Consider the following 25,929-nt stretch of genomic DNA (forward strand, 5'->3'; position numbering starts at 1 on the left):
CAGGGAAACAGAGATCTGGGTGAACTCCACCAAGCTTCAAGGAAAACAGTAAAAACTTATCAGGTAGAAGGCACTCGGCCAATTATTGTTTTCAGCTTTCTTTCCTTTTTTTTTTTTTGTTTTGTTTTCTTTTTTTTTCCATGCAAAACTTCTAAATTAGAACAGATTGGATATGCTGCTCTGCTCACTGGCAGGTCCATGCTGTGTCTATTGTTATGCAGTAAAACTGCAGAGCATTAGGCTTCACATATTGAGAGAATTATGTTGCTTCCCCCTGGTACATTTCCAGCAAGCACTTTTATCTAAATATAATATACATTGGAGGCAAATTTGACATTGTTTCGGTAGCAGAAGGGTTTTACCCTTCATGTTTGCAGCCCTGTGTTGGATTTATGCTGAGGTGCTCAGAGGCAATTTACCAGAGCTATGTGGCTGTGGTTGCAGAATCTGCTTGCATTTCATATTATGAAACAGATCATCAGTTTTAAGCCATGAGGAAAGGGAGAAAAAAAAAGAAAAATAGGCTGGAGCATGAGTCATTCTGCCTTTGTGCAGAGCAGAGCTGTGATGGTACAGATGGATCTGACTGCGAGGCCCAGGTTTAGGGCTTGGATCTAAATCCAAAGGGACTCTGCTCTTATGAGCAGGAAAAAGGAAAAGAGACAGGGCATTGGAAATCTTGGACATCTACAAAACTGAAATTCGCATTTTCAATGGAAAGTGGTAATTTGGGAAGCCAGGGACTTTCCTAGAGGCTTCATCTGCAGCCCCAGCAAAGAAATCAAATCTCTGGATGGTTTTGGCATTAATTATTTGGTAATCACCAAGGATCTTTTTTGGCACTATGGAGTCTTTTTTCCATGTGGTTTCTCCTTTGCATATCACTTTTTATCCTTCATTCTTCCATGTGGATGTCTTGCACCTTAGGTTTCAGAATCACACTGTTAGAGGGATGAATGCACCTACTCTTTCCTCACCTGTTAAAAAACCTAAATGTCAAAAACATGAAAAAAAAAAAAACCCCATAAAAAAATTCACAAACTGAACCTCTCAGAAGACCTTTTCTTTCCCATGCTTAACTATTTTGTCATGTAAACAAAATAACAATCTCCCAGCCAAGTCCTTAACCAAAGTAAATAATCCAAAGGTTTTGCTCAGCTGAAACAAAAAATTGCTGTTAAAATGGCTTGAAGTTTCAGCCTTTAGGTATTTTAGATCAAGCCTTAAGGTAGAAGAAGTGCTTCTAAAGGTATGGTGGGAAATGAAGGATGGTCTGACAGAAAAAATGTTCTTCTGAAAACATTTGATAAGAGAAAAACAATCCTTGAAATCTTTGGAGCTATGAAAAAGAAGAAAGTCTATAAGGAACACAGTGTGAAAATGAAGTGAATGAGAACACAATAGACTGAAAGGTGCATCAGTGTCTGTTTTGGCCCAAGAACTGGGGGCATATCAGGGTAATCTGCCTGCTCAGAAGTACAGGCTGTGGAGAATGGATGGATAAACAGAGTAAAAATATTTCTGAGACAGAGATCAATTGTGGCCAAAAGGAGAAACATGCACAGTTTGTAAATGGAAGGCTGTAGTGTTTAAATGCAGCAGGTGCCACCATATAATCTACTCTAATTTCCTAAACATAAGTGTCAGTGGAATTTCACCAAGCTATCTACAATGAACCCCAAAATCATTATTTTGTAGTATAACTTCCAAAAAGGCATCCATCTTAATGCAGAGATGGATGGTTCATCATTTCTTGTGTGTGTAATTATCCTCACTGTTCAAAACATGTGCTTAATTTCCAGTTTTAATTTGTCTGGCTTTCATTTCCAGCCATTGGTTAATTTTATCCACTTGTCTCTCCTACATTCAATGTGGAAAAAAAAAATTGGGGCATGTCAAATGGAGAAATATGTGAAAAATATGGGTGTTAATGGCAGCATTGATGCACAGCATTGGACTGAGCACTGTGGTGGCATGTCTGCATGTCTCCACCATAATCCCCTGTTTTCACTCACTACGTTGTTTTGAAGCATGAACATTTTGGACTGAAATTCTGCTCATTCCCTCATTAAAAAAAATGAATCTTCTTCAGCAGGTCTGAGCAGAATGCTGGCAGCTCTCACTGAGTGATGGAGGGAGGATTAGAAAAAACAAGTTTTTTTTCAAGGATTAGAAAAAAAAGTTTTCCCCACAACTGCCCCCCACCATTCAGCACATTTTTAGGTATGACTTGAATGAAATACAGCTGAGATTGACACGCAAAGCTTGAAAGAGAGAGGCACAGCCCTCTGTGGAAGCATGTCCCCTTGTTGTGGTTTTGTTTTTTATTTTGAGGTGAAGATTGATCATTTGTTTATATTCAGATTTTGAAGTGTGCCTATCATAACACAAATTAGGCAAACAATAAAAAGATGAAAAAAATATTTCATCATAAATAAAATGGGACTGAATATCAACAGTGACACAAAGAGCACTCCCCAGTGGGTATTTCAACAAAGTCCATCCTCACCCCACCCATCCTTTCAGGAAGAGCCTGGGTAAATAGAGAGACTTTCTAAGAGCACAGAAGGCCAACAAATTCAGCTGTTATAGGCTGAGTCTGGCAGTGAAATCTGTCATTGAGGACATTTTACTGACATCCTCCATCTGACATAAATTTGGAGTCACAAATCAACAGATATCACTTCAGCTGCTCTGGTCTTACATCATAAAGGGCAGAGGTCTTAGAAGTGGGTTAGGTTGCCAGCTGGAGGTGCAGCAGTTTGGTACAGGATGGATGATCTCATTTCTTGGGGTGGACCACAGGCAAAATCAATCTGCAGCACATGTAAAAGCTCCAGGATAACAAAGCAGTGTGGGAAAGAGCTTGCTGAATAGGTGCAATTGTGTCTGAGTCCCTGTTGAGAGGGCACTGCTGAGGACACAAGGTGTTTCTGCAGGCATAAAAACCAGACTGACATTTGAGTGAACCATGGAGGAAGGAAGAGGCAGAGATGAGCAGCCTTCTTAAAAATCCTAAAGGCTTTTGTCCTTTTTGGAGTTTTTTCATGTATTTCTGACTCTTGAAATGGAGTCAGAGTTGAGATCCACAGAAATTCTTTCTCCCTGCCTCCTCTAGAATGGAGTAGTGGGATCCAGCTCAAATAAGCAGGTTTTTTTCTACTCCAGTGAAAAATGAAAAAAGAATTTAGATTCATCTGGTTTATTTATGACTCACTGAGGGCAGATTGTGCTACAATTATAAGGTTTCTCTTTAATCAGAGCACACACTCTTTAGAATGGGGACCAGATTTTGCCCAATCTTCATAAATTGCCTACTGTAGCAAGCCCATGAGCTTGATCAGGAAATTTCAGTGCTGTCATAATTCAGAAAATAATAATAATGTACCAGTACTGGGCAAAGAACTCCAAGCCCAAAGTGCCTTAGATAATGCTTGGGCTGATTTGAGGTCTCAAGTGGAAACCAGTTAAATCTGGCTTGTATGAAATGGTTTCAGCCCCGTGATCATCCCAGCTATTACCAAGTTTCTTGCTGGGTTATAACTTTACATAAATTCAGAGTTTGGTGTAAAATACAGAGTGCTGTATTTCTCTGAAAAAGGTCTGAAGCAGTTGGCCACATCTCCTGTGTTCCCAATCCAGCAGATTTATTTTTCGCTCAGAGTCACCTTGATTCAATCCAGAGGCAACATTTTTAGACTTGCTCAGACGTTAATGAGATTTGTTGTTGAGTTCTTCAGGTCTGGGATTTCAGTCCTTGAGAGCTGCCCTTGATGATCCTTGTGGGTCCCTTCCAACTCAGAATATTCTGTGATCTGAACGTTCCACAAGGGAGTTGTGTCAGCAGGCTTGGCACACCTCTAGGAGATCATGCTGTGTTGTGGTCCCACTGCCTGAGACAGCTGGAACAGCTGCTTGTGGACAGAAACTTGCCTGCAGAGCCACGTGGAGGGTGACAAATGGAGAGAAGCTCAGTATAATTCAGTTGCTGGGTGTGTGCTGGGCTCTCCAAGGGTGGAGAAACAGCACAGGCCAGCGTGGATCACCAGATTTCCATCTGCCTGATAAACAGAGGGGAAATCTTGGAGACATGCTTTTTGTTATTTATTTACTCCTGCTGAAGGATGTCAAAAGGTGTAGGCAATTGGAAGATAAGCTCTGGAGAGCTCCCAAATTGATTTTGCTCGTGGTGGGTTGCTACAGAGATCTGTTGCAGTGGGAGAATGAGGGTCACCCCTTACACTGAAAGCAGTGTTAGCACAATTGTAAGGAAAACAAGAAAGAAATCTCCTAAAAAACTGCAATTACTTGTTCCTTGTGAATGTTTCCTGATTAATGGGTAGATTGCATGACTGATGGTGAACAGAAATTAATATTTAAGGTGATTCTCATGAAAGTACCTGGTGTACTTGCTCACTGTAGGAAACTGCTGCCTTAATGGATGTGTTTAGAATCATAATAAGAGACATTTTCAGCTTTCTTAACAGATGATCTATGTGATAAGTGTCCAAGGACAGGAAGTACATATCTGTTTAATAGATAAGATTTTGTGGGAATTTTTGCTTAGGGTATTCTTTTTGTTTCCTTTTTTAGTTTGCTGAGCAACTGGTGGTTTAAGAAATGCATTTTAAAGAGGCTTTTAAAAGCAGTTGTTCTCCTTGCTGGGTAGGGGTGCTCTGTCTGGGTACAGAGAGTGGAATAAACTTCATCTTGGTGTGGTCTCACTGCAAAGGCAAATCCTGAGCTTTAGACACTGTGTGTTGGCTCAGTTGTGGCCACTGTCCAGCTGCCACAGGCTGGGAGCAGTGTGTCCTCTCCTTACAGCTGGATTTCAGAGTTGAAAAGATCATAGGCTTCTTGCAGCCAGAACATCTTGCTAATGAGGGGGTGTCTGGTCAGTTTGCTAATGCAGTTTTATTCCAGAGTCTCCTTCTTGAGGAAATTAAAGACCCCATAGATTTATTATTGTATTCACATCCTTTCTGTTCTAGACCTAAATGAAATGTTGATACCCCTTGAAGTTGCTTGCAAATGGCAGAGTTTTTCCTTGCCTTCCCTGCACCACACCTTTAGTGCTTTTAGTTCAGCTCCTTCCTTTCTTCCTCATCCCCCACTGTGATCCCTCATGGCCATGTTGCTCATGGTTTGCTCTCTCTTTGAGAAGAGTTGTTTCTATAAAGAAAAACCTCTTAAAGTACAGCATGAAAGTTGCAAATTAAACTCTTTGGTGCACTGAGGATGAAAATGCTCCTTCTAGTTCTGGCAAGTGGCTCAGCCATGTTTTACACTTTAAATTCTTAAAACAAAATTGGAATAACTGAGTCCCTGCTGAACCTATACTTTCAGCCTTCTTTCAGCAAAGGAGAAAAGCTCAGAACATGGTGATGGGAGAGGTTTGGCCCCAAAGAATCTGATTGATGGCTACATCAAAATTTAGTTGCTTTTAATGTTTAAATATATGCAAAACTAACATTATCTCTACTTGGTTTTAGTCAGCGCAAAACTCAGGTTTTTTTTTTCTATGCTCATGGCTGCACTGCTAACTTAAATATGTGACTGTGTAAAGAAGGGAGACTTCTTAACCCTGATGTGTCAGACCACTGCCAGGAGCAAAGTAAAAGAATGTCCTGACTGGGTCTGGCACATGTTAGCTTCCTAATTCACTTTCCCTGCTCAAAAAGATAAGAGGAATGCAGGCCTCTGCCTTTATCTCACACAGTAATAACCTCAGCAAAGATTTGAATGGGACACGGGATTATTGGGATTTTAAGGTCTTGCTTTCCTTTTCAAGCAGGATGAAACTAAATGTAGTCATCTGTTGGGGCAGATGAATACAACGGGTTCTCAGCTGTAGGCTTTCATCACTTCAGAGATCTTGTGTGATTTGGCCTGGCAGGGCTCTGGGCTCACAAAAATTTTGTGGGTGTCAGATATTTGGCACTCAGAACTGACCACTGAGAGCTGCTGTCATACTTGTCTCCCTGCTTTCTAGTCTTTAAAATGCAGAATTCTGTCAGTGTTTTCAGCATGTGATGTTTAGAGGAGACTAAAAAAAAGCTAATGGAGACTAATGAAAAGCTGCTTTCCTGAGTCCAGTTTCAGTTGTGTGGGCTTGATCAAGTCTGCTCAAATCCTTTGAGTGCTCCAGCAAGGAGGATCGTGGTATGGGCTAGGAGAATGTTTGCTCAGCTACAGAGCTGGGCTTTTATGGATTTGGTGCTTTCTAGCAGCCAGCGTGGTGTGGCTTCTGCCTTGACAGGCACTATTTTCTCAAGTTCTCTTCAGAGAAACAGAAGAAAACCAGGGTTTGAAATAATACATCTCAATTTCACAGCGTACTTTTACAACAGCACGTGGAGCAGCTGCTGTAGCCATGCTTACTGTGCTCTAGAAAACTGCTTTTTGTGATTTTTTTTTTTTTCCAGTGTCCAGTATACCATGGCACCAATGTTTCTCTGTCCCTGTTGCAGGCTCTCCTACCAAAGCTTGATCAAGCTTGCTCAAATGCTGCTGTGAGTGCTCCAACAAGGAGGATCTTGGTATGGGCTAGGAGAATGTTTGCTCAGCTACAGAGCTGGGCTTTTATGGATTTGGTGCTTTCTAGCAGCCAGCGTGGTGTGGCTGCTGCCTTCCCAGGCACTATTTTCTCAAGTTCTCTTCTGAGAAACAGAAGAAAACCAGGCTTTGAAATAATACATCTCAATTTCACAGCGTGTTTTTACAACAGCACGTGGAGCAGCTGCTGTAGCCATGCTTACTGTGCTCTAGAAAACTGCTTTTTGTGATTTTTTTTTTTCAGTGTCCAATATGCCTGGCACCAATGTTTCCCTGTCCCTGTTGCAGGCTCTCCTACCAGAGGAACGATGATGATGATGAAGAAGCCGCCAGAGAACGGCGCCGGCGGGCTCGGCAGGAGAGGCTGAGGCAAAAGGAGGAAGGAGATCTCTCAGGAGAAGCAACAGAGAAATCTGAGGTCAATGCCCAGAACAGGTAAGTGTCTGTTGTTGTTTACTGACAAGCCAGTGGTGGTTTTTGTTTGGAGCAGAGAAGTGCCTGGCAGAGGTTTGCTGTGGTGCTTGAGTTTGAAGTGCTGGTTTGGCCATCCTTAAACTGAAGAAGGACCTCACACAGGGAGGATCAGCCTGGCTGTGTCTGCGTGGGAGGGTGGGAGCATCACACATCTGGCTCATGGCACATATCCAGGTGTCCTCAGGGCTGTCTGTGGGGGCTCAGCTGGGGCTCATGGAGGCTCTCAGGTTCTCTCAGGTGTGGGTGCATCTGGCCTTACAAAACACCACAGCTCTGGTTCTGCTCACAGGGGTCATGGCACCGTGGGGCCAAAGCACTGGGGGGCACCCAGTGCTGGGTGTGAGCTCTAGAGCACAGCACTCACCTGGCATTGTCAGTGTCAGGCAGGTGTAAAGAGGAGAAAAGCTTATGGAAGGTGGTGACACTTGAAACTGTGGAATCTTTCAAGTTGGAAGAGGCCTTTAGGATCATCAAGTCCAACCATCAATCCAGCAGTGCCCCTGCAGCCCCTAAGGCATTACACCATATCCCTGCTATCAGCCCCCACTTGTCACAAAGCTGAGTGGCCTCCCTGTCTGTCCAGAGCTGGCCTTCCTGTCTGTCCATCATCTGGTTAGTTTGATGTCAGAACTCAGGACATCCCTTTGGGAGTCTGGAGTTGCTGGGACCCCTGCCAGGGGGCTCAGAGACCCTGGCTCACAGCCCAGAACACCAGTGGGTTGGATTATGAACCATGGAGCAAATTGCCACCTTTACATGAGGACCTAAAAGCCCCAGCAGTTTAAATAGTGTAATAATAAAGTCATCACAGGGTGCAAATGTAGGTTTGGGGATTTTTAGTATAGGGGTTTTTGGGGACAAGATGGAGGGACTTGGACGTGTCCTGCCTTTCTTCTTTTCTGCCTCCATCTTCACTGGTGATGTTGGCACTTTTAGATTGGTGTAGAGTAGAAGCTCACTGTCTAACATAGGTGATAGGTATTGGAAAATAATTGTAAATATGTCACATGTAGTTTGTGGTACATAAAGGTAACACCACCCTGGGGGCAGGCAGAGTGCCTCTGGCTGTCCTGCTCAGTGGACCACGGCTGGGCAGGAGGAAAATTTTATAGATAAGATACAATAAACAATTCCAAGACTGAAAATGGAAGAGCTTTAACTCATCCTTTGAACACGTGGGCTGAAGCAGAGACTTTTAACACATCTCGGGGTCGCAAAGCCCTGCGACCATCCAAGAGTTTTACATAAATATTAATATAAATAATAGACCCAGATTTCCAGGGGCCACCACACAACTGATAGAAAAAACCCAATGGCAAGTGCTAATAGAAACTGAGCACAAGAAGCAATTTAAGGCAAGGATAGTGGCTATAAATAGCAAAACAGCCACTAAATTTTGAAGCGTACAACCTGTTGAGTTTTCCAACCGAGGACGGTACAAGCTTTTTTCCTAAAAAGAGTGAAGTGCATATGTTGTTAGAAAGAATTTTTAGGTTTTTTTCTTTAATGCAAGCCTGTCCCTTTCCCACAGCGTGGCAGGAGAGGAAAGCAAGCGCTCCACAGATGATGAAGCTGCGTTGCTGGAGAGGCTGGCGAGGCGGGAGGAGAGACGCCAGAAACGCCTGCAGGAAGCCCTGGAGCGCCAGAAGGAATTGGACCCCACGATCACAGATGGGAGCTTGTCAGTGCCCAGCAGGAGAGAAGTAAACAACGTGGAAGAAAATGAGACCACGGGCAAAGAGGAAAAGGCTGAAACACGCCGAGGACGCTGTGAGGTTGAGGAGACAGAAACAGTTACCAAGTCGAACCAAAGGAACAACTGGAGGCAAGATGGGGAAGAAGAGGGGAAAAAAGAAGAAAAAGACAAGGAGGAGGTGCAGGAGGAGAAACCAAAGGAGCTCCCCATAGAGGAAAATCAGGTAGATGTGACAGCAGAAAAATCCGCTGATAAAGAAGAGGCAGTAACTGTAAATGCAGAGGAACACAAAGCAGAGAATGATACAAACGCTGTGCCAGAAGGGACACAAAGTGTGCCTGATGCTGTAGATAATGAGAAGCTCAGGGATGAGGAAAAGGCTGAGGAAGAAAGGAAGGAAGCAGAAGAAAGGGAGAGGTTAAAAGCAGAGGAAGAAAAGAGGGCAGCTGAGGAAAAACAGAGAGCAGAGGAAGAGAAGAGGGCAGCTGAGGAGAGGGCAAAGGCAGAAGAGGAGAGGAGGGCAGCTGAGGAAAGAGAGAGAGCTAAAGCAGAAGAGGAGAGGAGGGCAGCTGAGGAAAAACAGAAAGCAGAGGAGGAAAAGAGGGCAGCTGAGGAGAGGGCAAAGGCAGAAGAGGAAAAGAGGGCAGCTGAGGAGAGGGCAAAGGCAGAAGAGGAAAAGAGGGCAGCTGAGGAAAAGGCTAAGCTAGAAGCAGAGAAATTAAAGGAAAACAAAAGATGGAAGAACAGAAAATAGAAGATGAAAAACCTCAAGCAGCTGTCTTAAAAAAACAGGTACAGTAAGCATTTTGCACCAAAACAAGACACCTGTGGTTTGTGTGAAATGTAATGCAAGAACAGATTGAATTGGAATTTTCCTCACAGATCTAGTCCTGTACTGAAGTTACTAACCCTTGTGCTGTTGCTCTCTCCTTTCAAAAAGAAATCCCCTCCTGCTGACCAAAAATTCAGTGCACAACAGGCCTGACCTCACCCCATTGCTCAGAGACAACCTTGCATGTTCAGACCTCTGCATGTGCTTTTGCTGCCTTTTTTCCCCTCAGCTGCTATAAAAGCTGGCCTAATGCAGTAACACATCAGGTGGAGGCAGACACACCCTGGCAGAAAATATTCTGAGCACCTGTTGAAGTGTGTGAGGAATGCTGTGTGCTAAATGCAGTCACAAGAAAGGGCTCTGCACTGGGACATGTGAGCATGATGCCAGGGAGAAGGGCCCAAAGAGGGGAATGGGAGGATTTGGAGAGGGCACAGCTGCACACAGAGGTGTGGGCACAGCAGCATTTGATGGAGTGGTGGCTGCACACTGGATTGGTACGTGAACACAGCGTGGAGAAACAAAAAATGCAAAAAGGTGCGATGTTCTTGTGTTAAAAAATAAATAAATTATTGAAAACCCAAAACCAAAGGAGGAAGAAAAAGTGGAAGCTAAAAAGGAAAAGCTGCCAGAAGAGAAGCTCCAAGCTACCTCCATACAAGATCAGGTAACTCATAAACCACTGATTTAGATGGGATAGGGAAACTTGAGATATGAAAACAAATAAGGCACCTATAAGTGAATGTTGATTCTTCAGCAAAGTACTTAAGCTTGTGCTCCACTTCAAGAACATGGGTAATCCTGCTGAAATAAATAGGGATGAAGCTCCTTAAGTGCTTAAAATTAAGTAAATTCTTAAGTAGTTTGTTCTTTTGGGGCTTTAGGACCAATTCCTGTTTGTCTTAAAAGAAATATTTCAGGAAACTCAGTTCAGTCAACAACACAAGTATGGTTTTCCCTCTGGGGATGAATTTTTCAGGACAGTATCAACTAATCATCCTTCTCTGGTTTCCTCTCACTTTACTGTGAACTTTTTCCCTATGAACAAAACCTACTCTAATATTAATAATAATGGTAATAATAATCTAGGCCCTTTGGCCAGCAGACTGCCTTAACTAATAATTCCCCTGCAAGCTGCAACACCCCATGATGTAAACTGTGCATACCCAAGATTCTTCTTTTGTTTTAAAGAGAAAAACCCACCAAAATTACTGCATTGCATTTCCACTGTAAACACAGGAGCTGGTGCCATGGTGTTTTACTGTATGGTAAGTAAATAAGATTTGGGGACCATTTACTCTTCAGGGTGCAGCTGGACACAGGGAGCCATGCTCAGGGCTGTGCAGTGGTTTTGGTTCATTGCAGCAGCTCTCAGAACAGCCCCTGATTCTTATTAGGGGAGACTGCTCAGAGCCTTGGAAACTTGGACCCATTTGGGTTCAGGCAGGTCTGTGTGGCTTAAAGGGAGCCACAGCACAGATTTCTGCCTCTCTGGTGGGCTGGGACCATTGAGGGTTGTGGAGGGTCCACTCCAGGGTCCTGAGTTAGCACATGAGTTTGGAACATGCTGTGGATGCTTAGCTCACCCTCAGAGAGCAGTGAGGAAATAGCTGCACAAAAGGAAGGGATGGATTATATTAAGAAGACAGAACCAGTTTCCACTATTCACTTTTGCATGCAGTCTTTGAATATCTCAAGTAAATGTAAAGAGGAGTCTGTAGCTGACCACAAACTTTGATTTGTGGGAACTTGAGACACAGTTGTCCTGCTTGTTCTTATGGAGAGCTCAGCCAGCTCTCCCTGGAGCTCTCATCATGCTTTTAAACCCTACCCTACTGGGCTGGATTATTCCAGGAAATTGGCAAGACTTGTAAAAGTTACTTGTGATTTTAGTGTTTCCATCTTTGGATGCTGAAGCTGAGACAACTTAATAGAATCCCACTTCTGGTGCAATGCTGAATACCCATCCTGAGCATTCAAAATGCCTTGGAAATCTCAGCTGTTGCTTCTTTACTTGTCAACAAAAATTGATGATCAGGATCCCATCTCCACTTGTCCCCCCCCCTTTCCAGGACATACAAATTCAGTGAGGTCTCTTTCTGAATGTTCATGCAGCTGAGAGGATCCCAGTGTTCCCAGTGTTCCATGAACAAGACCCAGGGGGAACAGAATGTATCTACATAATCAGGTTTTGCTTTTGCTTTGGACCTCAGAGTTCAGGTTTTGATTAATTTGGCAAGAAAAAAATTTGTCTCTTTTTCTGAACTTCTGCACAGTTTTTCGTTCTTGAAAGTGACCTGAGAAGTTCACAAGACCAAGCTTTCTCATGATGTGAGACTCCTGGTATTTCCTGCTTCCAGTTTGGCTAGACATGCTGCAGCAGTTGCTTTTCTCATGGTGTTTGGGGGTGGCAGCTGACTCTGCAGGGGAGCCCCAGACCCAGATACCCACAGCTTTGAACTCCCCAAATAACTGAGCCCAAGTAAGGAATCACATCTGCCAGATGGGCCCAACCTCAGTAACTGATTTGCTTCAGTCTGAAGGTGCTCAAACTCAAAATTCAGAAATCTCAGCTCTCAAATAATAGCATAAAAATCAAACAGAAAAGAGGCAGTATAGAAAGAGATAAAAATATAAATACATAATGGTGGAAATTTGTTAACCATGCCTTTGTTAATGTTGTAGCTTGATGTCAAGATTTGTGAGATTTATCACATGTGAGCTATTCCAGTTCAGGTAACATCACCTGTCTGCTCCAAGTGGAGTCCTTTCTGAGTTCAACAGAAGCTGAATTAGTCTGTAATTAGGCAGTGAGGAAAAGTAAAGAATTTATTTTGTTGCCTGCTTTTGGAATGAGATACAAAGGATGCTGCTTCTTTGCTATACAATCTCTGCTTTGGTATTAAAATTAGTAGGAGAAGGATTGAGCCCAAAAGATGTGAAATGTTTCTGTAATATCTTGTTTTACCCTTTTTTTTTTGTGCTAATAGTTTTCTCAAATGTAGACACATTATCATAAATCATACTGGCCTTTGAAATGCTTTTTCCTAACCTACTAATTTTTAAACTATACTGTTTTAATATTAGTTTTCTCAGTGATTTTAATTAAGATGGAAGAGATACAACCCTCCCCAGTGGACCTGAATCCATAAGGCAGCTGGAAGTGTTGGCTTTTTAAATAAGACTTAGGAAGGTCTTGATGAAAATCTCAGCCAAGGAAATCTTATGCTCCCAAAACCCCAGGACAGACATCCTGGCACGGGGAATCTTGTACCAATCAGCACAGCTGGTTTCAGCATCACCCTGAGTGGGGCTGAAAGGTTTGGGGGGCTGCTGCTGTGAGCATGATCACCCCTTTGGTTTGGGAAGGCCCAGGAGATGATGCTGTCTGGTGGCATTCAGCAGGATAAATGAACAGCCCTGCTTGTCTCAGCCCAGCAGGACCATTCCTCAGGGCCCTCACAGCACCATGGCCAAAGAATGCACAGCCATGGAAGCTGAGCTCCCCTCTTGTTCCTCAGGGTGGGAAAATCTGCTCCCAGAGCACAGCAAATGCCTCTGTTTGTTGTGCCCAACATCCCCCACCAGCAGCAAATTTGCTGAAGTGGTTTAGGCATCCTGTGCTCACTTCTAATGCGTGCTGCCATGGTGGCATCCATTGCTGTTTCTCTGGGCAGCAAACTGGCCTCAGGTGAAGTCAGGCTCTGACTCTGGGGCTTCACGCTGTGCCAGCCTAACTCAATGCCTTGGGAGGATCTTGGCTTTGAAGGCTCTGAACTCATCCTTTGTAGGTGAAGATTTTGCTTCTCCAAGAGTTGAGATGGATGGATGTTCTTCCTCTATGATGAGGAAGAACAGAAATTTCTTTTGATTTGGGCTTTGAAGCTGTGTTCTACTTTTTCATTTCAAGGTGCTCCTTAGGACACCTTTAAGAGCAGCTGTGTTGCAGACAGGACAGTCACAGAAGTTCTTTCTCTTTCAAGTTAGCAAATGGGATTGCAGCAGGCTTCCAAAGTATTTATTTTCTAAAGATCTCCATTTGAATTCTACACAGAAGGTATTTCTTGCTTGCCAGCTAGAACCTTCCTTCAGCACAGAGCTGGGGAAAGCAAATAAATACTTTGGAGGTAAAGGTTTCATCTGCTGCTGCTGAAAGTTGGTTTTGGCTGGCAGTCTTAACTAACAGAGGATATTTCTACCTGAGGATGAATAATTTAAATCAGTTCACTTTCTCCTTTTATCAGCATCTAGCCATGACTCAGCATGCTGGGGTCAGGCCATCCATGGTATTGATAAATACTTCAAGTTCATAACTCTGAAGAAATACTGGAGAATGAAATTTATGCATAAAATATTCTTGATTACTATTAAGAATCATAAGGCAAAACTTTTTAAGGATAAAGGGAATTTCTACTCATGTTTTCCAGAGCATTTAATTCTTCCCAGGTTTAAACATTCATGTCTGATAATGCCTCCCATGACCAACCCCAGGTAGGACTGTGCTTTCTGTCAGAGTAAGTTTTGCTCTGATTGCAAGATAATTTTGTGGTTTGGCCATTATTCTTGCAGTAATGAAGCATCCCTGTGCTGTGACACTGAAAAGAGCATCAACTTTGTCAAACAAGCCTGATATTTGTTGGAGGTTGTGTTATTTTTATTGCACCAGTGCCCTCAAACTTGGTACCAAAAATGTGTTGGCAAGTTCCAGAATCTTAAGAAGCAAGAGGTGAATGATGCTGCAATGGGGGGAAGAGTTCTGGGTGCAGTTCCAGAGTGAAGCAGGGTACTGGCATCGTCCCATTGGCAACAGCCAACTTTCACAGAAGACTGAAAATATTATTTTCAAGATGCTTTGATCTGGAATTCAGGTCAGGACAGAAAAGTGACAGCTGGTCACAGTTTAGAGCTTTGCAGGCCACTTCAGCCCTACAGCATATGAACAGTTTGAAGACAATTCCCAATCTTTCCAAGAAATCTGTATTTCTCAGCTGTTATTTAGAATACCTCATTCTGACTTCTTTCTTTTTTTCTGGTGTGTTTTGTTCTGTGGTTTGTGCTGTGTTCTGACCAGGATGACAAAGGTAAAGCCCCCAAAGAGGAAATGAGAGGTGTCTGGGATCGTAAGAAGGGCGCTCCCGAGCAGAAGGCGCAGAACGGAGAGCGTGAGCCGCCTGCCTCCAAACTGAGACCTGCTGAGAATGCTTTTGGGTGAGTGCCAAGGGACACCTGGGCTTGGGGGGCCACCTCTGGGTCTCTGCTGGTGGAACTGGGCTGGCACCATCAGCAGAGGCTCAGGTGTTCCCTGGGCTGTAGCTCTGCAGTTTCTGAGCTGTCCCCACTCTGCTGCAGGAACATCCTGAAGTTCTGAGAGCAGCTGGAAATGGCCTTGCTCCCCCAGCAGAGACAAGAGCCTTGGTTTTGTTCTGCTGGAGCTTTGCTTCCTTACTAATTTCTAATATCTGCACAGAAGCCAATAGTGACAAACCCCTAAATTTTGTGTTCTCTAGGTTTTTTAGTCAGATCTCTGCTTTTACTGTAGTAATCTATTTCCAATTACTCACCTATCTTTATTAGCAGAATAAAGCACAATCCAGTTGGTAACTCTAGAAATAACTTCTCCCTTCATTTAAAGGAAAACATTAAAATTATTGGCTTCTGTAGAAATGTGTTTTTCCAGTTAGATAAAAAGCTCTCCTAGCCAAAATAATATTTTTCTTTTTTTTTCCCCCTTCCTTTTTATAATCTGTGTCACAGTTAGATTTTTTTTTTTTTAAGGAAATATTTGGCTTGTGGTTATACTGGAAAATTCAAAGAAGATAACAATTTTCTAGTGAAAATTTAATTTAAAAGGATCCTGCTTGCTAAAAGCATGGGATACATAAAATAGAAATCAAATTCTTCCTTTTAGCAGGAAACCAGGAATGAGTAGGTTAGAAATGAAAATTTTTCTCCTTCTGCATCTCTCTTCCTCTTTTGCATTGACACAGGCAAAGGAAAGGTTAAGCTCTCCAGGCACTTTGAGAAGTCTGAGCATGGCAGATGGGATTTGCCATTGTATCTCAGCATTCCCCTCGTGATTCTTCCGGGAAAAACAAACTTTCTCAAAATAAAATGCAGTTCAAAAGACCCTGGAGACACCCTGACCTAAGGCCAAAAGACAGGCAGTGATGGAGATGGAACAGCAGGAAATTGGCCATGCTCAAAACTTGGGTCACATCATCAATAACGAGAACGATTTTCTAAAAATATTTTGATTTGTTTTCACTTGCTTTACTTCCTGTGGGAGACAGGCATTAGTGGCAAAATGTAGATTTGAGTTTCCACTCCTTTTTTTTTTTCTATTTCTGTTTTTCTTCTTGTGTTTCATGAAATTGTGAAGAAGCCTGTTCAACAACCTTTTATCAGCTGAGTAGAAGATTTGGGTTGGCAGCATCAGCAGAGGTGCCAATGTTTGTTGGGTTGTTAGGTATAAATTAGGGCCATTTTCTAATGAACTGCCCTCACCGAGTTGGGCTTTTTCTGTCCTTTGTTCCTTTTTTTTTTTAAATGCACACGTCAGATTCTATTTAGAAAGAATATAACTTGGCTAACTTTCAGTGGTGAGAACTGAGAACAAAATAGGGTAGTGGAGGCTAAAGAAAAATGTTCTCTCTCTTTTGGTCTAGGTCAGTCAGTAAGAGAAATACAGAATAAAATCCCATTTTATGGTTTCCTCTTCCCATCTCCCCTCCCACCTGCCTTCCTCCCTATTCTCATCCAGGACTGCAGAAGTCCTAAATGTGATGTAACATGTTTTTTCACATTGTTCTGATGTTTTTGGCTCCCACTTCTCTCCTTTTCCTCCTTGTCTGAAATCTGGCAAACAGCTTCATTTCTTAATACCAAAGGGGTGCTTACAAAACTCCTCCTCCACCCAGCACCTCAATACTAATTTTCCAATGCTGACAGCAGAGAACAGAGATTTCCCAGAATCTGTTGAAAACAGAGGAGTTGGATGTGGAGGAAAATAAGGATAATTACTGCCAGTGTATTGTTTGCTATTTTGGATTTTGCAGAATCAGTCAGGGCAGACCTGTGAGCAGCATAAGAACCAAGTAAGTTCAAAACTTTAAATATCCTTCTTTTTAAGGAGGCCAGAGCAATCACCCAAGGTCTGCAAGCAAGAATGTTCAGAGTAAATTCTGCCACTGGCTCACTCAGCTGAGTAGGGGCTGATTCCATTGAGGCTGAGTGCACTGAGGGCCAGCCTTCCCTCTGTGCTGAGGCACAACAGAGTGGCTCTTCCTCAGCAAAATCTGGGCAAACATTCTTCATTCTCTTCATTCTGAAGGCCAAATGTTTGCCCTTGCCAGGGGGATCGTTTTGTCTGTCTGAAGTGACCTCTCCCATCTTCTCTGGACCCAAAGCTTGCAGGTCTTGGTGAGTTGGCAACACAGATTTAGAGACCAAGAGGCAAAGGAAAAAAATATTGAGGTTCCTGAGTTTGTTTGCTGGAGGGGCTACAACCTTGCATTGAAACAGGAAAGCCTTAAGATAACCAGGGATTTCTTTTGTCCTGTTCATTGGATCTTTGGAAATTACACAGTGCCTTGCACAGGTTTGTGGAATATTTTGGGTTCTCAGTACTTCTGCAAATGGACCAGAAGTATTCCAGGCTGGACACCCACTCAAAAATCACACCTCAGTTATTGCTCTTCCCTTTTTTTTTGAAAGGTTAAATGCAATTTCAAATTAAATTCCCAATGTATTCTCACAATACTTGGTCAATTGTCTATGTGTTTTTCATTTGAAAAAGCAGGAGTTCCTTACTGTAATTTGGCATCACCACCTGATGCAAGCCCTTATTTGTGGCCACTTAAATTAACTTGTCGTATATTTTTTTAGTGATACAATTCCTAAATCATGCATGTCCTGCTACAACCAAATTAATTCAATTTGGTAAGGTCATCTGGGAGCAGAGAACTCTGCGCTAGTAGATTTTATTATGATATTCAAACTACAAATAATTTAGCTCTGGTCTTTCATCCTCCTTTATATGGCTGACTCCATCTGCAGGAGACATCTGTCTGAATGAAGAGCATCTTTGCAGGATTGCAAAGTCATTTATATCCTTATTTTTTTAGATGCCAACAATGCAGGAAGTTTTTTTATATTTTTAATTCCATAAATACAATCATCTTCTGTCTTTTTGTCAATAGCACACTTAGAAACCTTAGGTACCTCTCTCCTTGTCAGCAGGAGCATTAAACACACTTCAGGAGCAGACATTTGTCTAAGCACTGATGTGGTAATTATTTAACAAGGTGATGCTATCTGACTCTGTTGGAAGCATGCACTTCACCTATGCAAATTCTTTAGGTCTGGGGTTTTATTTTGGCATTCTTTCTTTCTGTCTCCTGTATTACAGCTGCTTGGAAAACTCCTGTTTTTCTCCTGTGGAAAGTTACCATTAATAATTTCCAGTTCCTTACTAAAAAGTCATATTTTCCCTAGAAAATGTAAGCCAAAGACCTGATGAGCCTTTCTGTTCATACATGCTGGTGGAATGAGAGTGATGGGTATTATAGCTGAGATAGGAATCTTTTTAGGGTTTTTCTTTTTTTTAAACACTGTTGACACTGGAAAATTCCCTCTCCTCTATTTCCTCCCGTTTTCCCCAAGTCAATTGTTCTATCCCCAAAGATGTTTGCCTTTTTCTAGGGGGTTTATTAAAAAATATTTGTCTTTGAAGGCAAAGGATTAGTGTATTCTTTATGACACAGAACACAAAACAGAAGTGGCACGAGTCCTCAGGCACAGGTGTGTGTGGGAGAGACTCCTTCCTCACTGGCAGGGATGGGAGAGGTGCTCCCTGTAAAATCCCAGCCCAACAGCAGCTTTAGTTCACAGAAAGCTCAGAATGGGGGGAACTGTACTTGAAAACATGAAGGGAAAAGGATATAGGTCCTAGTTTTGGGGAAAGTGTGAAAAAACACAGAACTTGGCAGGAGGCTCAAAGCTTCCAGTACAAAAGTATCTTTTGTAAGGGTACACTATTTAAGTGTATTTTCAGAGGAAAGCTGACATTTTTAAAATATTGTTAGGCATCCAAGGTACGATTATTTTATTTTATGCTGGGTTTTGTGTCTTGTTGGGTAGAAGTTTGCTACAAAACCTGACATATGCAGCTCTACACATTCTCTCCTCTTTCTCTCTTTCTCTGTTTTCCTGATGGAAATGTTTTGGGCCAGCCATAGCTTGCAAGGAGCAAAAAGTCTTAGAAGGCAGCACTTTGTTCTCATGTGTGAATCCTTAGACCAGGGAATGCCCCCCAGGGTGGATTTTCCAGCAGACACATCCCTCTGCACCTCGTACAGAGCCAACTACAGGCACTGCCTCAGGTGGCAGGGAACCAGTCCCTGCTGAAGGAACCTTCTCCTGACTCGGGTTCCTGATAAACCATGCTAAGAAAACCCTGCATCCCTCCTGCCAGCTCTACAAAAATCTGTTTAGACATTGAGGACTCAAAATAGCTTGCATTTGGAAAATTGTCTTCTGTGTGCTTTTGATTGTTTTTGTCATTTTGTGTTGATTCAGTTGATCCTTCAGAGAAGCTTGCTTAATAATACAAAAAATGGGGAATTGTGGAGACCCTGGAGGGGGAACATTCCCTGGTCTAGGGAGACACAAGAAGCTTCCCTCAAAAAGCTGTTAGACCCCATTGGCTCCTTCCCCTGTTCCTATGTGTTGGAATAATCACCAATATACCTGGACAGGACGTGCCTGAGCTTGTCTGGCCCTTGGTGCTGAACCAAACAGCAGCACTGTGGTGTTTTCACCCCAGAGACACTTTTGGCTGGCTGGGTGTGTGGTGTTTCACCCCAGAGACACCTTTGGCTGGCTGGGTGTGTGGTGTTTCTCCCCACAGACACTTTTGGCTGGCTGGGTGTGTGGTGTTTTCACCCCAGAGACACCTTTGGCTGGCTGGGTGTGTGGTGTTTCACCCCACAGACACCTTTGGCTGGCTGGCTGTGTGGTGTTTCACCCCACAGACACCTTTGGCTGGCTGGGTGTGTGGTGTTTTCTCCCCACAGACACCTTTGGCTGGCTGGGTGTGTGGTGTTTCACCCCACAGACGCTTTGGGCTGGCTGGCTGTGTGGTGTTTCACCCCACAGACACTTTTGGCTGGCTGGGTGTGTGGTGTTTCACCCCACAGACACCTTTGGCTGGCTGGCTGTGTGGTGTTTCACCCCACAGACACCTTTGGCTGGCTGGGTGTGTGGTGTTTCACCCCAGAGACACCTTTGGCTGGCTGGGTGTGTGGTGTTTCTCCCCACAGACACCTTTGGCTGGCTGGGTGTGTGGTGTTTCACCCCACAGACACCTTTGGCTGGCTGGGTGCTTGGAGGCAAGTCCAGGCATGCAGGAGCTCTGGTGGTGGTGGGATGGAGCTTCCCCCGTGACAGGGTCTGCTCCTCCAGTTTCCCTCTGGCAGAGAAGCTTTAAGGTGATGGTGAAGGAAAGGAGTCAGTTGTGATGGAGGGTTTGGATCCAGAGCTTTGTTCTGGCCCACAGCCTCTGAACCCAGCCACAGCTCAAACAGAACTCCTGAACTGTGTGGTTGCTGTTCCTTTTAACCCCGGGGAGAGGGGAGGGAAGGGGTAGGGAGCCACCAACCAGGTACAGGGGAGGAGGTCTCAAGGGCCAAAGCACACCTGGATGGCCCAAAGCCTCCCAAGGGTAGAGAATTGAATCTGCCAATCACTTGACGCCCTTCTGGAATTCCAGGACTGACAGCGCTCAGCAAGGTGGGCAAAGGAGGGGATGGACACACCTGGGAGGGAATTATCAGGGGAGGGACCAGAGGTGCTGGGGTAAGCCCTGACATCACAACACGACCCCCCATGGCACCAGTGTCCCTTTGGTTGCCTTGGCAGGCGCTCCGGCGGGAAGGGCGCCGCGGAGGAGGCCAAGCCGGGCGCCGAGGCGCTGAAGAGGCTGGAGGATCAGCGGCGCCGCCGGGGCGAGAGCGAGAGCGAGGAGCTGGAGAAGCTGAAGGAGAAGCAGCAGGAGGCGGCGGCAGAGCTGGACGAGCTGAAGAAAAGGCGGGAGGAGCGCCGGAAAATCCTGGAGGAAGAGGAGCAGAAGAAGAAGCAGGAGGAGGCTGAGAGGAAAATCAGAGAGGAGGTGAGCGTCAAGAGTGGAGTGCTGCACTTGGGTTTATTCCATTATTGCTTGTGGTGTTTTTAGGGTCCCCCGTGGCAGGAAGGAAATGATGAAGCTGACTCTGTGTTCTTAGAAGGATAATTTATTATGTTGCTTTATTATATGAAAGAATGTTATACTAAATTATATTAAAGAATAGAGAAAGGATACTTACAGAAGGCTTAACAAGGTACTAAGAAAAAGTAGTGACTCTCTCCAGAGCCTTGACACAGCTGGACCACGATTGGTCATTAAGTCAAAACAATTCACATGAAACAATTCACATGAAACTAGTCATTTACCAATGACTAGTTGGTAAACAATGTTTAAACCACATTCCAAAGCAACAAAACACAAAAAAGCAAATAAAATAGTTGTTTTCATTTTTCTTTAAGACTTTTCAGCTTCCCACGAGAAAAAAAATCCTAGCAAAGGGATTTTTCAGAAAATATGATAGTAAAAATTACTATTTTGCTTCCACTTTCCTTGTGTTAGTCAACAGCTCTTTGCAGCATTGTCTAGTGAAGACCTGAGGTAAAACATGCAGCATCCAGGTGATGCAGTGCTGGGCTTTTCCCCAGCCAGATCCCAGCTCCATGCCAAGACTGGGCTGTATCCCAGAAAGCACAGCCTGGGATACAGCTGTAGGGGTTAATCAATAACGACAAGGCAAGGGAGACACAGTATTTGCAGGGATCCCTGATGAGGGGAGAGAATGATGAGAGGACTCCATCTTATCAGAAGGCTAATTATTACTTTATTATACTGTGTTATTCTATATTATATAACACTATGTTCCATTACATCTAAACTGAATCTGCCAAGCACTCAACTCTGCCTGAATCTTGTGACAGTCAGCCCACAGTCCCAACAAACACACACCTGGCCCTGACAGGCCAAGAAAACAAAACCCCATCACTGTGGGTAAGCAATCTCTACACTGCATTCTGCTTTGGCACAGCAAATAAGTTAAGAATTGTTTTTCCTTTCTCTGAGGTTCAGAGAATGTAAATCCCAGAAATATTCTTGGGAAGAATTGTGCCTTGCTTTTTTCTGTGAAGAGAAATGTAGTGACAGGAGGAGGTCTTTAGTATGGTTTCCAAAAGGGTTTATTCTATGGAAGGGTCAGGGACCAAAGACACAGAACACAGGTGTGGAGGGGTTTTTAAATGGGGGCTGTTCAAGGGGAGGGGATAAATCAGCAGCTAATCTGAGATATCCAGGGCAGGGGTAAAAGGCAGGGTTCACAAAAGCATCTTCCAGTGAGGGAAGGGCCACATGGACCCCACATGGACATGGAGGGGGCGTGGGGTCACATGGACTAATGGGAGGTCTTGCTTAAGGGAAATTCCAAGTAGGGCATTGGCACCAGGTACGATTGACAGGGAACTCAGGGTAGATTGACAGTGGAGTGGATGGGGTATAATTTGGACCAAACCATTAATTTGGGCAATAACAGAACTTTCCATTAGGAGTAAAAACACACTGCAACATCCAGGGTATGAAAAAATGTTCTAATTCTAGCTTAGGACAGACAGGGCTCTAAAATCTGTTTTTATGAGTCAGGATTTCCTCAGAGATAGCTGCAAATTTCTTATCTTCTTGGGGATTCAGAATCTTGGGGTAGTGCTATAGACACATATTTTATTTTTTTTTTTTTACATTATACAGATTGAATTACAAAGTGCATGTCAAAATTTATCTGCTGCAGATGGGCTGGAATGCTAATGTTATATATAGTTACAGTGGGCCAGATCTCATTAGGGAGATATTTTGTCTATTTAAATATTGAGTATCCAACACATCTGTTTTCTTGTACTTCCTCTGCCAAGGGACTCTACAAATAGGATTTCCAAGTCTCTGGTGCATCATTTAGGAATCCTAGTTGTTTGGAAAACAAATGGTAAATGAATAATACTGATAGTATCTGGCAGCTGAATGCCAATTCCTTTAGTGTTGTGAGCTCTTTGCAGCAGAACTCAGCAGATGCCAGGATTGCACAATGCCCTGCTGGTCAGAGCCCACTGACCAGTGCTCACACTGGTGTTGCTTTGAGGGCTTCTGGTTTGACTTGGAGCTTGTGAAGCAAAACTCCTCTCTGGAGGGTGTTCTGCAAGCATTTAATCTTGGGTTTCTTGGCCACCTGGTGATTCTTCCATGTTAAATATTAACCTTGGCACAATAAGTGTCAGAGTAGAGGGACAGAAGAACAATACCAATGTGATACATGAGAATTCAGAGAAACTGAGCTTGAGCCTTTTTCTGTTTAAGTGGAGCTCTGTGACAATAAATTTGGTGACTTTACTGTGAGAAGCCACAAGAGCAGCACACATGAATTGTCTTCCTGGCATCTTTAACACTGATGGATTTGCATCAACACCTTTATACATTTCAGGCAGATCACTGAACTTTTTCAACTGGCATAAAAATCTGTTTTTAGAAAATCTGGTCAATGTTTGCAGGGCTGCACAGCCCTGTGGTGGTGATGTCAATTCTGAAAGAATGACTATGCATTCATATTGTTCAAGGAGGAGAAGAGGAGGATGAAGGAAGAAATCGAAAGAAGAAGGGCTGAAGCTGCTGAGAAACGCCAAAAGATGCCAGAAGATGGAGTGTCTGAAGACAAGAAGCCATTTAAATGTTTCAGTCCTAAAGGCTCATCTCTCAAGGTAATCTCCCACTAGCATCTACACAGAACATAAAAAGTGAGGTTTGTAGTCCAAACCAACAGTCCAACATCAAAAGCAATGCTGAAATACTTGTAATCAAGCCCAGGAAAATGCTTTGGTAGACTCATTCATTGGGATGATTGAAAATTAGAGTTCCTGCTTAAAAAATAGAGAGTAGACTGGCAGTTGTCTCTTCTTGATGAAGAATCTCCAAAAAGGATCTTCACCTCCATGAGAAGATGATTTTTGAAGCTTAGAGCAGTAATACTGTGTTGTTTTAAATTTGTCATAGGAGTGCTTTGTGAACTGGAGTAGAATCACAGAATCATTTAGGTTGGAAAAGATCTCTTAAGAGCATTAAGTCACAAATGTTCTCTCACTTCTTCCACATCCAGTTATTTTCTTGCTTGCCAGATTACTTTGTCCTTAAGCACATTCAGCCTCATCATCATTAATTGTAACTGACCTGTATGGGAATTCTAGTTTATGTCTAATCCCCCTAAAAATAACATCTAGAAGTACTGGGCTGGATTTCATTTTCTTACATAACAAAAATTACAAACCTCACCCTTCTGTTGCTGCAGGATTTCTAAATGGTCTTTTGTGGCCTGTATTATATTAGAAGTGTGATAAATCAATTAAATGGTCTTTCAGCATGGAAGAAGAATTCTGGCCCCACTGAAATTACTGGGAGCATTGTTTTGGAATTCAGTCCAGTTGCTTTCTCAGCTCAATCTCAAACTGCAGATCTATTAATGTTTTCAAAGTTCTTTTCCTTTTTTCATTTTGGCCACCTATTAGTCATTTAAGAATCCAAAACATTTGTCAAAAAGGCCACTTAGTGGGAAATAGGAGAGAAAAGAACCAGAACTCATTGAACCATGAACTGGATCTCTATGAGATTAAAGCTGTAACTATTGAGTGAAAAATTGCTTTTGAACAAAATTACTTTTAGCTACACTTTGATCCAATCTGGGATTTGGGTTTGTTTTGGGTCCAGTTCTAGCAAATACTGAGTCCAAATGTTTTGGAACATTTGAACCTGAAATACTGGGACAGTTGTAAACAGAGATTGCAAAGCTTCATGACTTACTCTGATTAGTTAAACCTGGCCTTGCCATTTTGGTGGCTAAAGATGATGTCTATAACAGACACCATGAATGTACAGCTTCTTCCCAGCCTCCTGGGAGGGCTTCCTTGTCTTCTGTTTATTGAGATGCCTTTTATGATGTGCATTTCGAGCTTTAATTCTCAGGAGGCTCAGAATGGAGGAAATTGTACTTGAAAACACAAAGTAAAAAGGATATAGATCCTAATTTTGGGGAAAGTGTGAAATAACACTGGACTTGGCAGGAGGCTGAAAGCTTTCAGATACCTTTTGTACAGATGCTATACTATTCTAAGTGCATTTTCAGAGGAAAGCTGACATTTTAAAAATGTTGTTAGGCATCCAAGGTACTTTTTTTATTTTTTTAATGCTGGGTTTTGTGTCTTGTCAGGCAGAAGTTGTTTGCTACAAGACCTGATCTATGGAACTCCACACATTTTTACCTCTTTTTCTGTTTCCCTCTCTGAGAAATTGGTGATACTCTCCAGATTCCAGCCCAGTGTCTGTGGGTGGCCAGTGTAGATGTGTAATGCTGTACAAGTTCACACCCCAAACTGTTTCTTGGCATTCTGTGGTCAAGAGCTGAGGGGAGAGTAATCTCACTTTATTAATGTGATGTGAAACTTGATGTCAAAATCCAGTTATGAGGACACAGTTTATTTTGTTACCTTTAATTTGGACTGACTTCCCAGGCTGGTCTCAGCTGGTTGGCATGCAGCTTTCTCACTGTCTGCTCTGCACTGCCCAACTCAGCTTTTGATTTGTAAAGCATCTGGCCCAGGTCTCCTCCTGTGGTGGATGTATCAGCTCAGATCTGCCATGAGTCATGTGAGAATCCCAAATGCACAGCTGTGGGTGGGTGGTTGGAATTAATACTGAAAAAAGGGAGGCTCAGTGTAAAAATAATGTATGATACATGTGCACATTGTGACTTCTCCTGGGTCACAATCTGGCTAAGCACCTTTTTTACTCCTTCCCTGTCCTTCCTGATGTGATAAGCTTTGGGGAAAAAGAAGAAGTTCACAGGAGTGGCCAGAATGAGGGAAGCAGGGTGTGTTGATTGCCAAGGGAACTGCAAGAACAAAGGGCAGAAAGGAGCTTAACTGAGCAGCAGTGTGGAATATTGCCACCCCATGGGTGCTGCATCTGTCCATCTGTCCAGGCAGGCCATGGGCTAGCTTGGCTTGCAGATCAGAACTGAGAGACAAAGATGTGCAGCTCCTCTCCATCTATGACACAGCTCATGGATGCCCAGATGTAAATGAGCATGGAAAAAATACACATATCTGCTTATATTTAGGAAAAAACCTGCTGTGATTGTCTAGTCTGGCTTCTAAAAATCACAGTGTTGACAGCTCCTGTTGTTTTAACTGGTAAATACAGTGTTTGCCTCAAACCTGAGACAAAACT

General features: G+C 43.2%; 1 protein-coding gene across 1 annotated transcript in view; it reads left to right on the forward strand.

Moving 5' to 3' along the window:
- CALD1 (caldesmon 1) overlaps positions 1 to 25,929 on the forward strand; it is a 175,463-nt gene that overhangs the window by 137,328 nt on the left and 12,206 nt on the right. The window contains 7 exon segments of the mRNA XM_018919821.3: positions 6,844 to 6,990; positions 8,561 to 9,447; positions 9,450 to 9,517; positions 10,150 to 10,224; positions 14,629 to 14,765; positions 20,475 to 20,724; positions 23,271 to 23,411. Coding sequence (XP_018775366.2) covers positions 6,844 to 6,990; positions 8,561 to 9,447; positions 9,450 to 9,517; positions 10,150 to 10,224; positions 14,629 to 14,765; positions 20,475 to 20,724; positions 23,271 to 23,411 — 1,705 coding nt within the window.

This window comes from Serinus canaria, chromosome 1A (genome assembly GCF_022539315.1).
Source record: "Serinus canaria isolate serCan28SL12 chromosome 1A, serCan2020, whole genome shotgun sequence".
Lineage (NCBI taxonomy): Eukaryota > Metazoa > Chordata > Aves > Passeriformes > Fringillidae > Serinus > Serinus canaria.